The 12,278-nt window shown below is 39.5% G+C and overlaps 1 protein-coding gene across 2 annotated transcripts in view; it reads left to right on the forward strand.

Moving 5' to 3' along the window:
* GRID2 (glutamate ionotropic receptor delta type subunit 2) overlaps nucleotides 1-12,278 on the forward strand; it is a 757,188-nt gene that overhangs the window by 650,884 nt on the left and 94,026 nt on the right. For both annotated transcript variants that reach the window (XM_074823105.1, XM_074823106.1), the window contains one exon: nucleotides 4,519-4,714. In XM_074823105.1, coding sequence (XP_074679206.1) covers nucleotides 4,519-4,714 — 196 coding nt within the window. The remainder of the gene's footprint in view (nucleotides 1-4,518; nucleotides 4,715-12,278) is intronic.

The following is a 12,278-nucleotide window of genomic DNA, read 5'->3' on the forward strand; positions in this document are numbered from 1 at the left end:
CTACAGACCAGGCTGGAGGCAAAGTAGTTATAAAATTTCTTTCTTCTGGAAAGGAACCTCAATGGTTTAATAATTTTATTAGTTCTGTCAAGGTTTGTCATTTCTCTTTGTTTTGTTGTACCTTAGCTGCTAGGTTGTGAATGTCATACCAGTAGTCTGCAGAGTTGCAGGTTATAAAAAAGTTTCTGAAGGAGGTTATATATCTTATGATCCTATCTGACATGTTTGTGTGAGGGAATGAAGTCACTGATGTGATAGGTCTTTTCCATTTTTGCAGCTTGCCTGTGCAGCAGCATACACACATGTACACCTCAAAGGCTGCAAAATTTCTTTCTCACTCCTCAGCATAGGGTCAGGTGAACCAAAACTTGGGGTTTACTTCTGACAACAGCATTTAGCACATCCATAGAGTACATTCATACTTACCTTGCTCTTGTCCTCTTGCCATCATTTTCTCAGCATAGAGCAGCATCTGCTGCTGTGAAAAGATGCAGAGCAGGGCAGCTGAGAGGCATCCTGTGTGTTAGGATAGCACACCAAACAGTAAAGAACTGGAGACTGTAGTTAATGCCAGACTTGGCAGCTACAACATGCCTTCCTGAAGGCATTGACATAATTCTCCTCCTTGTTATTTCCCTGCTGGTGGTGATGCCTTTGTGTGTGATGGCACTCTTGCTTGCTTCTCAGACTGTTTGTAGTACGCTTCCCATACCTGATTGTAGTACACTTCTGGACTAACAGCTCGTGTCTTGTGTTTGCCTTTCTGAAAACAGAAAGGTTGCTTTTATAGCCACAAGATATACAGAGGAGCTGTTTTTATTCTGTGCTGTTTCTAACTGTACAGTACTGTTTTGTGGCAGCAGCTACACATATCATTTATATACCAGTTAGCAATAATATTTCAGAAGAATGCTTTGTTGCTTGTTATATTAGAAATTATATGGTTATACAGGTTCTTGCAAAGTAATGATTGCAATTTTGCTAGCTGTTGTCATTAGAAATTGGAGACTCAGTAAATACTTTTTGTACACTTTTCTAGCAATATACAAATAACACGGCAATTACAGGACATTACAATATGCGTCCTGTGACAGTTCGTTGCATTTCTGAGCACTGTCAGGAGATACAGAAGTTTATTGGCAGCAGCAGCAGTAATAGAATGGATAAATATAGTATGTTGTATTTATCTAGTGCCTTTCATCAGTGATGTTTTTGACAGACAGATAGACTGTCAATGCAACAGTAATACGCCCACTTCTACACAACACTTTGCCTAATGGTGAAACAGAGATAAATTCTCACCAAGGCTCACTGTTGTCTGTCAAGGTGCCGTTCTGCAGAGCTGTGCACCAGCCTGGGTTGTTGCAGGGGGTTATTCCTTCGCAGGTGCAGGGCTTTGCATTTGTCCTTGCTGAAGTTCACACTACTCCTCTCAGCCTATTTCTCCAGCCTTTCTAGGTCCATTCGAAGGGCAGCCTGTCCTTGAGCAATTGAATCATCCCCCAATGTCATGTCATCTGCAAAGTTGACAAGAGGGTGCTTGCTCACCTCCTCCAGGTTATTGGTAAAGACATGTCCCAAGTTAGACCTCCATGGTACCTGTTACCAGCCTGCAGGTGAACTACCCTGTGAACTTGACTATCCAACCAGGAATTTATCCATCTGGTTTCCCACCCAGCCAGACCTAATGCCCTAATTTGGATACATGAATATTGTGGGAGACAGTATAGAAAGCCTTGCTAAAGTTAAGGTAAACTACATCAATTTCTCTAGTCTTGTCCACAAACCAAGTCATTTCACTATAGAAGGCAGATTGGTTAGGCATGATTTACCTTTGGTAAATCGATGTTAACTGCTCCCAGTCAGCTGCTTCTCCTTCATGTACTCAGAAATGTGCTCTGAGAGGACTCACTCCATGATGTTGGATGACCAGTCTTAAGTCCATGAATCATCTTTTTCATCTTTTTTGACTATAGTGTGGATATGTCCTTTCTCCAGTGGTCAGGGAGACCAGACCTCCAGTCTCCTTCACCTTTCAAAAATTGAAGCAAGCAGCCTGTCAGGTCCCATGGACTGCTGTGGGTCTAGTGTTCTCAATCACTCCCTGTCTCGTCTGGTTTGGATTTACCTGCCCACCTACTGCTGGTTGTTCATTGCCTCCTTGAACCCTGCCTCTAGTCACAGACACCTGGGAAACCTTGCTGGGGAAGGGTGAGGCAAAGAAGGCATTGAGCACCTAATCCCTAGCCATGTCTGCTTTCCCCTCAAGAGGTCCACAGTTTCCTTGTTCAGCCTTTTAGTTCTGCAAAAGCTGCTCTTGTTACCCTTGAAGACCCTTGAGAGTATGTATCCTAGCTAAGTATTGTTTTTTCTAATGCTATCCAAAATTACCGGGAAGTGTTTCTAAATTCCTCCATTGTAGACTGTCCAAACTTCCACCTCCTGTATGTTGTTTGGTGAGATGAAGGCCTTTTTGAAATTCTCAGGATTTTTTAGTCATTTCAAAGTGTAATAGAGGATTGAATTGCTTTCCCTGGAGAAAAGTACTGGTGGCTATGTCTAATCTTCAGGACTGATCTTTAAAATTGTATCAATACTTATTTCCATTTATTTATTAAACATAAGTATAACATCTTAGTAGTTTACTTTTGTAATTCCCCTGATTACCACTAGAGTCTTTTAAAAATATTTACTGCTTCCCTTTCACACACTGGCTGTAATGAGATTTCACATTTTTTGCTAATAGCTCAGCCATTTCATATTTAATCTTTCAAAACTCACTGGTGTTTATCTGGACTTGATAATTTTTTTTTTTTACTTTTCAATTACAAATTAGCCACAGTACTTATTCTTCTGACACCTTAGTCTAGTAGAGTCTCACATTTTTCTTCCTAGAAAAGGGCACATCTCAGTCCTCTGGTAGAAGACCTATATACTTGGTTTCAGGAAAAGCTTCATCTAGCAGCTCACCTTTGATGATCCCATATGTGTATTGATTCTTTGCAGGTTCCCTGCTGCTTATGTTCTTGAAGAGGAATGCCATCTTGCTGGAGAAGGAGGAGAGGATTGTGGGGGTTTTAATTCCATTAGTTATTTACTCTTCAAAATTAAATTTATCCCTTCCTTATATTTGCTATATGTTGTCTGCTTAGAATTTAGCTCTTGTTCATTGTTTTTCTAATCCCATATGTCTGAATTTCAAAGGATTTCTTTTTGACTCAACTAACCTCTAAACCCTTGCCATTGAGCTCTATTGATTTCTTCTTTTCCTGCTTTCTGTTGTGTTCAGAGGCATGCATATCCTTTGAGATCCGATTACTGTTTTCTTCAGTGTGATCCCTGGAACACCTAAGAATTCTTTTCCCCCTTCGAGGGCCATTTTCACAATCTTCTATATTTACATGCTTCAGAAACACAACTTGAAATTTGCTGACGTTCCTACATTTGTGCTTCCATTTTCTGTGGCTGCGATGAGCTTTTACAATTTGCTATTGCCAACTTTAAGACAGCATTCAGCCCCTTGATTTGTCCTTAGGTGTTATCCACTAGATTTGTGCAGTTTATACAAAGTTAATTTGTGCCAGGAAAGCTGTAATGGGTTTTAGGCAGAAGACATACTGCAGTAGTTATTTTGAAACTTTAATGAATGTCATTAAAGAACCAAAGGTACAGGAGAGCAGTTCTATAGGACAGGAAAGTAAAGGCCAAGAGGTAAGTGACTTTAAAGGGTTGTAATATACCTTTTTTTGTCCAAAGCAGGGTTGACAAAACCATATTTGGGATGCTTTAGCAACTTCTAGACTGGTTACTTTTTCTTGCTTATAGGGAGCGGATAAGACTAGATAATATGTAAAGTAGAACAAACTTATTGGACTAAATAACATGAACTTGATGAAAAGGCAGTTCATGAAACCACAACAGAAAACTTTCTGTTGCTGAAAATAGTGTAGGATGTGGCCTGTGTGATGGGTGCACAGTTCAGTGCAGGAATACCACCAAAAAGCTGTTCTTTACTGGGTAACCCAGTAGTGCATAGAAGTACTCAGCCCAGGTGCTTTGGGGTAAATTTAGTGAGTTCTGGTGCTAACACTCCTGCTCCCCGGCAGCGGGCTGTGTGGTGGCTCCATACTCTCATAGGCAATTACCCAACTTCTGTTAAACTTGCTGCTTATAGCTGGAGGGACTGAGATGCTTCCTTCTCTCCTTTGCCCCTGCTCAAAGAAGCTCAGCATTTGACAAGATCCTCTTACTCCCTCCACTGTTCTTTTTTCATCCATTTTCATTTTTTCCACCCCTTCCTTTCACTTCATATTCCTCCTTGTGTCTTAAACCATAAAAACAATTTTTTAGTCTCACTTTGTCATTTAAGAAAAAGAAAGGAAAAAAAAAGACAAACAACAAAAGAAACTGGCTTGACAGCTGTCTTCCTATGTGTTGCCCTTTGCTTGCCTGCAGCTCCTTTCTCTTGAAAATGTGGCTTCAAGTCTCCTGTGTCTCTTTTCTTCTCCAACAATTAAGGTCTCTCCAGGATCTCTCAAGGCAGACAGATATTCCTTATGGCACTGTCTTGGACTCTGCAGTCTATGAGCACGTCCGAGTGAAAGGGATGAATCCTTTTGAGAGGGACAGCATGTATTCCCAAATGTGGCGGATGATTAACAGAAGTAACGGCTCGGAGAACAACGTCTTGGAGTCGACCGCAGGCATTCAAAAGGTACTGGTATGACTTATTTTTTGCTTCCCATTGGAGATGCTCTGCTGTAATACATTTGTTCAGTTGTTGCTTTTAACTGTAAGGGATGCATTTGCACCCAGATAATGATCACGCGTGGTACCAATTTCTGCAAGCCCATTGCATCAGCATAGAGGGTTGCAACTTCTCAGCTATGTAACTTGTTTTCAATGACATTTTAAAATGTAAGTACCTAGAGTGTTTGCTCTGAAAAGGATTTATAGGTATGAGAGATGGATGCATTTGTCAGGATGCAAAATAGGAACAGTATCACTGGACTTAGAACCCCAGAAGATGTGGCCATGTACTGTACAAAGCTTAAAGCACTTTGAATACAAGGCATTGATTAACTCACTTTTGTAGACACCTGACACTGAAAATCTTGGCTTTCAGTTGTAGCTCTGAGTCACGTATGTTTTGAGAGAGGCAGGCAGAAAAAGATGATCTGGCTTTAAAGAAGAGTCTCACAGCCACCTTCTGTAGTGGTCTTAGCAGTGGGAAAATAATTTGAGAACAGGAGTCAATTTTTGTAGGCACATTTGTGAATGCAATAGTTCCCTCCCATGTATTCGGTTGACAGCTACAGCTTTTATAACAACACTAGTCCATGAAAGGGTTTAGTATGAGGATGAATATGTGTTAATGAGTGCCTGTGTACTAACTTTTCCCCTACCAATTGTATCTTCGTATTCAGTTTTAAATCAAATCGGAGAAATATCGTATTTTATAGATTTTATTTTAAACTTCAAAATGTGAAGATAGATTAGAGCAAATATCCATGAAGCTGTGTGTTCACTTGTTTTAAGCTTGGTTTAGAGGGTTCTAAGAATCCAGACCAACTCTGCCTTTTGTCTCCACCAAAATCCATTTGCCAGGAAAACTAATTTCTAGTGTTTTCACACTGGATACTAACGCATAAGAGAAAAGAGTCTGTTAAACTCTTGATGATAAAAGAACTGCAAAATAACAAAAATTCTTGGGAGTTCTAAAAATCACTAATCCATCCTCTGTATAACTGAGATCATATTTTCTCCTCTGAAGGACTAAACAGCATGAAAGAAGAGGCAAGAGAGGCCCTGGGGAACTGCAGTTTTGAAACTCCTTTAGATAAAGTCATAAGCTGAAAATCAAGAAAAAAAAAGACAGTCTGAAGATTTATTGGTTGGAGGAAATTGCTTTTTTTGAGAAAACATATTTTAGCTCAGTTTGTAGGGGGCTGATAAAGCTGGGTTTTGCCTTTTGTATAAAAAAAAAAAAAAAAAAAAAAAAAGAGCTGCCCTCCTTATTTGCCTTCCCAAGTTATACTAAGGGTTTCAGAAGAATCAGAAACCCGAGCACGTCAAACACAGCTGTGTTGACTAATGGCTTTTAGCTGAAAAAAATAACTGGTGTATCATGCTGGCAGGTAATTCCAGATTACAGTCTTTGTTTTCTTATTCCTGGAAACATGGCAGTTGCTATCCTAAAACCTACAAAACCAGAAATGTCTGAGTTCTGTAATTTCCCATGCATCTGCTTCCCAGGAATAAGCACTTGCAAATTATGTTGAAAAACCAAGTTTCAGTGTGTGAGCAAGCCAACCACCCTCCAATTGTAAAATACCTGAGGGTTTAGGACTGATTCTAATGAATATACACCTCCACCTATGTGTGCACAGTTTCTCCCCTTTCATTTTACAAGAAGAAATGACACAGAAAAAGATTATTTGCCAGTCACTGTTCACACAGAAGCTTTTGGGAGATTGTATTTGGCTTGCTCAGGAAGAAACCTGGATAAAGAATGTGATGTTAAAAGCTAATATTAGGCAAGGAAAATTAATATTTAAAAAGATAATTGATAAAAGACAGAGATTATAATCTCTATAACATACTTTAAAAAAAAAAAAAAAAAAAAGAAAACATTTCAGATGAAAGAATTTATGGATCCCCTCAGCCTATTTATGTACTTTGTAATGTTCTTTGAGGTCTTGAGCAAATTTAACTGGCCACATCAGAGCTATTAACCAGATTATAAACCTGGACAAGCTAAAACAACAGGTCTCCCTCTGTGCTTCATTTTGTTTCTGCCATTAATCAGCACTAAAGCATGACTGAACAGCAGTTTGTCCAAGTTCTCTGAGGCTGTTACCTCAGCAGTCGTTCCTGGAGTGCCACATGAGGGCTGAGACTTAACGAGGGCTTCCGAAAGGGTACAGGGAAAGGGATTTCCACTAGGCTGCCTGCTGACCTCAAAGGGCCTGTGAAAGGAGGGACCACCATGGGAGAGAGGTGTGCAGGAAGGATGTTACGGATGCAATGGACATGCTCTTCTTTAATAACACTCCCTGCTGCACCCTCTCTGAGGTTGAATGGGGTCTGCAAGTAGCCATCTCAGAAGAGGCTTTGCCAAGCATTTTTTTTCAATATCTTAAAAGTCCTTTAGTTTTGGCTTGCTTTTATTTTGCAAATTACAGTGGAGCTGGCACTCTTTTTATTTTGAGAAAAGTAGCAGTTTAATACTAATACATATATATAACCAAGGGGAAGGGAAGAGGGATCAACCACTGATTTACTCATCGCATCATCCCACTCGCTCAGCAGGACTGCATACTTGCTGTACCAGTGGCTTTATGGGGAACGGCACCTGTGTGAGTGAAAATACAATACAGACAAATGACAGTGATTGCGTAGCCCCATTTTGCATCGGGCAATCTACCACTTCGACCTGCTTTTCCTGGCAGGAGGGCAGGACAGGCAAGAGAAATAAGATGGGAAGATCATGCTGTTGTAAGTTTTCAGGTTTTGATATTTATTGGTCCTGTTCTTCTCGTAAATCAGGTGCATAGATATCACTGTGTGTGCTCCTTTTCCATCCATAGTGAACAGCTATATACACTATCAGGTCTGGTTAGAGAGCAGCTGAGTAGATTTACCCTAAAGAGAGAGCAGAGTTTTAAATACCTCAAACAGGAGACAGCCTGAAAAGTGCAGGTACTTTAGATATTTTCTGCCACTTAGTGTCTCTTCCTTTCTCAAAAAAAACAACAGAAAGCAGTTGAAGATCTGAAATGAAGGTAGGGAAGCATTCAGTTGTTTTTCTTCCTGCTCTGTGAAATTGAAATGGATGGGAAGGTAGCTGTATTCCTATACATGCTTGGATTGTTCTGGAGAATATTCACTTTTATCTTCTTTTTTTACTTTATTATTCCCAAGTGTTTCATGTATCTCAAATTGATTTTCCTTTTTTTTGCATAGGATATGAAATATGCATCTCATTCTGTCAAAGGAACCTCTATTTTTGTGGAAGTTATTTATTTGGAGAGGATTTACAGAGGCCTAAGTCATGCCTGCTTAAACATTCATTGAGGACTCCAAGAAAAATCATTTAGGCTTAAGCATATCACGTTACATACCTCTTTATGTCTTCTTAAAAAGCGCATTACCCTGCTTAATCCTTTACAAGCACCACAGACTTTCCTATCCTTGGAACTATTCCCATTCAAAATATAATGAAGCGCTTCCATTGTGCCCCGTCTGCTCTTTCTTCCCTAGAGTATAATAGTGCCCAATGCCCTATCCTACCCACCTTGTTCCTCTAAACATGATACCATAGGCTACAGAGTCTGCATTTTTCTCAGCAGTACAAAGTGGAAAATTCCTTTCCTAGGCTGCATAGGCAGAATCAGAATGGGTTTGAAACCTCTGTCTATTTAACTCTATCTGCAAAATATTTAGCCAGTATGGAAACCTGTGAATGACTGTCAGGTGAAATAATGCTTCTGGATGGTACACTAAAACAAACTCCTCTATCAAAAGGAATTTGGTCTTGAGATTTTGATTTTCTTGTGATCCCACTTGCATTGCCAGTGGAAACAAGCTAGCAACTGCTGAGCCTGTTTGTTTTCACTGGACACTGTGGATGGCACTTTTACCTTCCTGAGAATACTGTAATAGTAATAATATTGTTTAAACTACGTATGAATAGGCCATAACAAAGCTTTACTCAGGTGATTTGTCTGGGGAAGAAAGGGGTAATAATGATTTGTGTTGGAACAAATTGTTAATAACTGGATAAGGTTATTCTTAATTTGTTTTCAGCAGTAGCAACAGCATGAAGATTTCTATCAACAGGGCAAAAAACTCCTGAAATAACTCACAAATTTGCCATTGAAATTGCCGTTCTTGTGGCCGATACACTGATCATACCACAAAAAGATCTAGTTAATATATCCAAGTCCATATATCTTTGTTGTGAACAGTTGTGACCATGGAGTTGGCCAATAAAAAGACACTGAAAACAAGAGATAACCAAGACAGACTTTTTGGATATTGGATCTATACTGTAATTCAGAAGTTTGACAGTGGCTAAGAAAGGAATAGGAAACAAAAAAGGCAAGAGCTTATAAAAATGCTGGGACTGTACTCCAGTCCCCTGTATATCTTAATTCACTACAAAGAGGATCAGCTACACTATGCAGCTGTTGGTTAGCAAACTAATTATCAAACCAGACACTGGTTCCCTGGTTCCCCTCTGCCTCCAGAGGTGATGCTTCTTGGGCAAATGATACGTTCTTTTGCTGCTGTACAAGTAATAACATTCAGGAGTACCTTTAAGACCTTGATGTGTTCAGCCCCACAGCTGAAGGTGCAATTTATCTATTCTGCAATTACTGTCTCCTGCATAGTCCATGGCCTGGAGCTGACAGTGCCTGGGTGTACCAAATGCACCTGCTGTCCTCACTTTGTATTATCGTGGGTGGTCTGGCTCCACCTTATTTGTCATATAGTATCCTCTTCATGGAAAGTGAGTCTCAACAAAAAAAACTGAGACAGATTTACCAGTGAAGTGCTGTTAATAATGACAGGAGGAATGCCTGATCCACTGCATGTTTAATGTCTCATAGCTCGTCAACATGTCAATTTATGGGGGTGGGGGAGTGTGGTATATTTCACTGCAAAGCATATTTCTCATAGACTTGTCACAAATTGGCTTCAGTTTGCATGACTCAAAAGAATAATCAGCCTGAAGAAAGATTTTATTATTTTTTTCCTATAATCCTGTGTATCTTTGCTTCCATATCTAGGGCTTAAACAAACTTGCAGCAGTGAAAAAATTTAGAATCCTGACCAGAAAGCACTACAAATGCAGTGTGATGTTACTTTCAGGCATTATCAAAAGGCTAATAGTTATCTGGATTAACTTAGGGGGTCAGTGTGTTTTGGATGTATAATAACTGATCTGTGACAGTTAACAGAGTGTGAAGAAGATTCTGTGCATAGCTTTAAAAATGAAATGAAAAACTGTTTTCCTGCTGCCTCATTTTATCAGAATTCAAGGTAGGCTCAACAAAAGGCTTGCTCTCCCTCATGAATGCTCCTAAGCATATACTAAAGTTTGATCTAACTTTGACTTTCTAGAGAGTTTTCACAGGTTTTATCTTGAGTAGAACACCTGTAAAAGTTATTTTCTGCAGAGTTTGGCTTTATTCAAGCAAAAAAGTAAGTCAAAATTTGAGTCAGCCTACATATATCAAGAAATGGATCTGCACAGATATGCATTCATCCAACAACTAAGCAAGCCAACTACTGCCATATTCCTTTTGTCTCCAAAGTTTCCTGAAAATTTTATCTGAGTTCATCTTCTCTCGTTTCATCTTGCATGCTCCCGAATGTACCTTCCCCCTTTTTCTCTCACTGAAATGCCATCCAGGTTGCTCATGACTTCTGTTCAAAGGTCAGTCTGCATATGCCTGCCAGTCACTTTAACAGCCTCAGATGTCTCTGACTGATGTCCTGCTGTGGTGCCATGCCATTCTACCTTCCATGACTGTCTTTGCTTACTCTCTCTCTTATCTCTCTATTATTTTGGAGAATATTCCGGATCTGTTCTCCAATTTTTGTAGGCCATCCTACATCCAAGACCATAGTCTTTTCCATCTGTAACTCACCCCTGAGTATTCTCAAGTCCAAACAAATTCAGCTAGTGGTTCCAGGGAGACAACTTGCAGTTCTGTTTCTCTTACACTGCTCCTGAAATAAAATTTGTGTGTTTTCCTCTACTGTCTTTTCATGTCTGATCATTAACTTAGTTCAACCTAAAACCTACAGCAGCTGACCTCATCATTTTCTTTCCTGTAGCTTTCTATTACTTAAGTTTGTGTGTCTATTTTAGTATTTCCAATTTACCTTCCATAACATGTCTATGATTTACCCCTACAACTTGCAGTCCATCACTTCAGTAGTTTTCAGTGTTATTTTCTGGACCCTTTATAAAACACTCTTTCTACATTTATTTCTATTGAAAATGCTCCCAGAAAAAAAGAAAAAAAAAAATGTTGTCTTGAGTTTCAAAGCCCTTCATGGTCAATTCTGGCTCTCCCTGTAGCTTTCTCATTGCTGAATTGGAAATCATTCGTGTGAGCTTTCAGTGCAACTCCTTTTTCAAGCAAGCATTTTATGCTTTCTCCATGAACTCTTCTGTGAGGTATGAAGTTTTCCCTCAAGACAGTAGTCTTGTCTTTTCTTCAAACTCCTTAACACTCTCCTTTGTTATTACGCTAACAAAAACCTTGACAACTAGGTCTCTGGTGTACTACAATCACTACCCATCAACTGAGCAGCACTATTTTGTTGTTTCTTTATGCTCTTTCCCTTCATTTGGCTTATTTTATAACTGCCAAATAAGAGGGGAGAGAGGAACGCACACTATAGTCATCTAAATACCACCACAGATGTGGTGTGGGTGAAACCAAAAAACTACTGTACCCCAGAATGAACTAAGTTAATGAACACAACCATTGTCAGACAAGGAGTATTTCTCAGAAAACCACCTCACTGTGTCTGACTTTTCAGCCTTCATCCTCAAAGGAGAGCTACAGCCTAACTTCAAAAGATGAGCATGGGAACTGAAGTTCATAACAGTCTGATACAATATAAAAAGATGGGGGGGGTGGGGGTGGGGGGAATTTATTGAGCGATCAGTCCTTATTATCTCATTTTCTCCAGCTTCAGTGGTGCCAGCTATATATTTCTCTTGAATTGTGTCATTGATTAACATAATTGCTTTAATCTCAGAGACAATTTTCTAATCTTGAAGTTTTCTGCTTGTTTTCAGAGAAGGTTTGTTTGCCTGAAAGCTTGGTTATTTAGGGGTCCCCCTACAGATACATCCCTTCATCTGTTCAAAGGTAGTTCTCTCTTAAAATCTTGCTTCACTTAGATCCTTAAAATGTCATGGCTACAACTATACTCCCATCATATGTAACTTTAGGTGCCTAATTTAGGTGCCCAAGTTTCTTTCCTAAGCTATCGTAGACAGACAATTTCTCTAGAGAGTGGTTGGGAGTGCCTAATCTGGGAACCTATTTTTCTTGGTGGCTTATTTTGTACAGTACCTATCAAAATAAGATCATATTCCATGACTAGAAATGGCAGTAAAATAATAAATAGCAAAATATACCCTGAGGAACTAATTTTGCTTGAATTCTGTAGAATCGCATTCTGCAAGAGAACTGAGTACAGACTTTTCAGCTGGAGAAAGGATGGCTGACAGCCCTTTGAGTAGTGAG

The sequence above is a fragment of the Strix aluco genome, chromosome 4 (genome assembly GCF_031877795.1).
Source record: "Strix aluco isolate bStrAlu1 chromosome 4, bStrAlu1.hap1, whole genome shotgun sequence".
In the NCBI taxonomy this organism is placed as follows: Eukaryota; Metazoa; Chordata; class Aves; order Strigiformes; family Strigidae; genus Strix; species Strix aluco.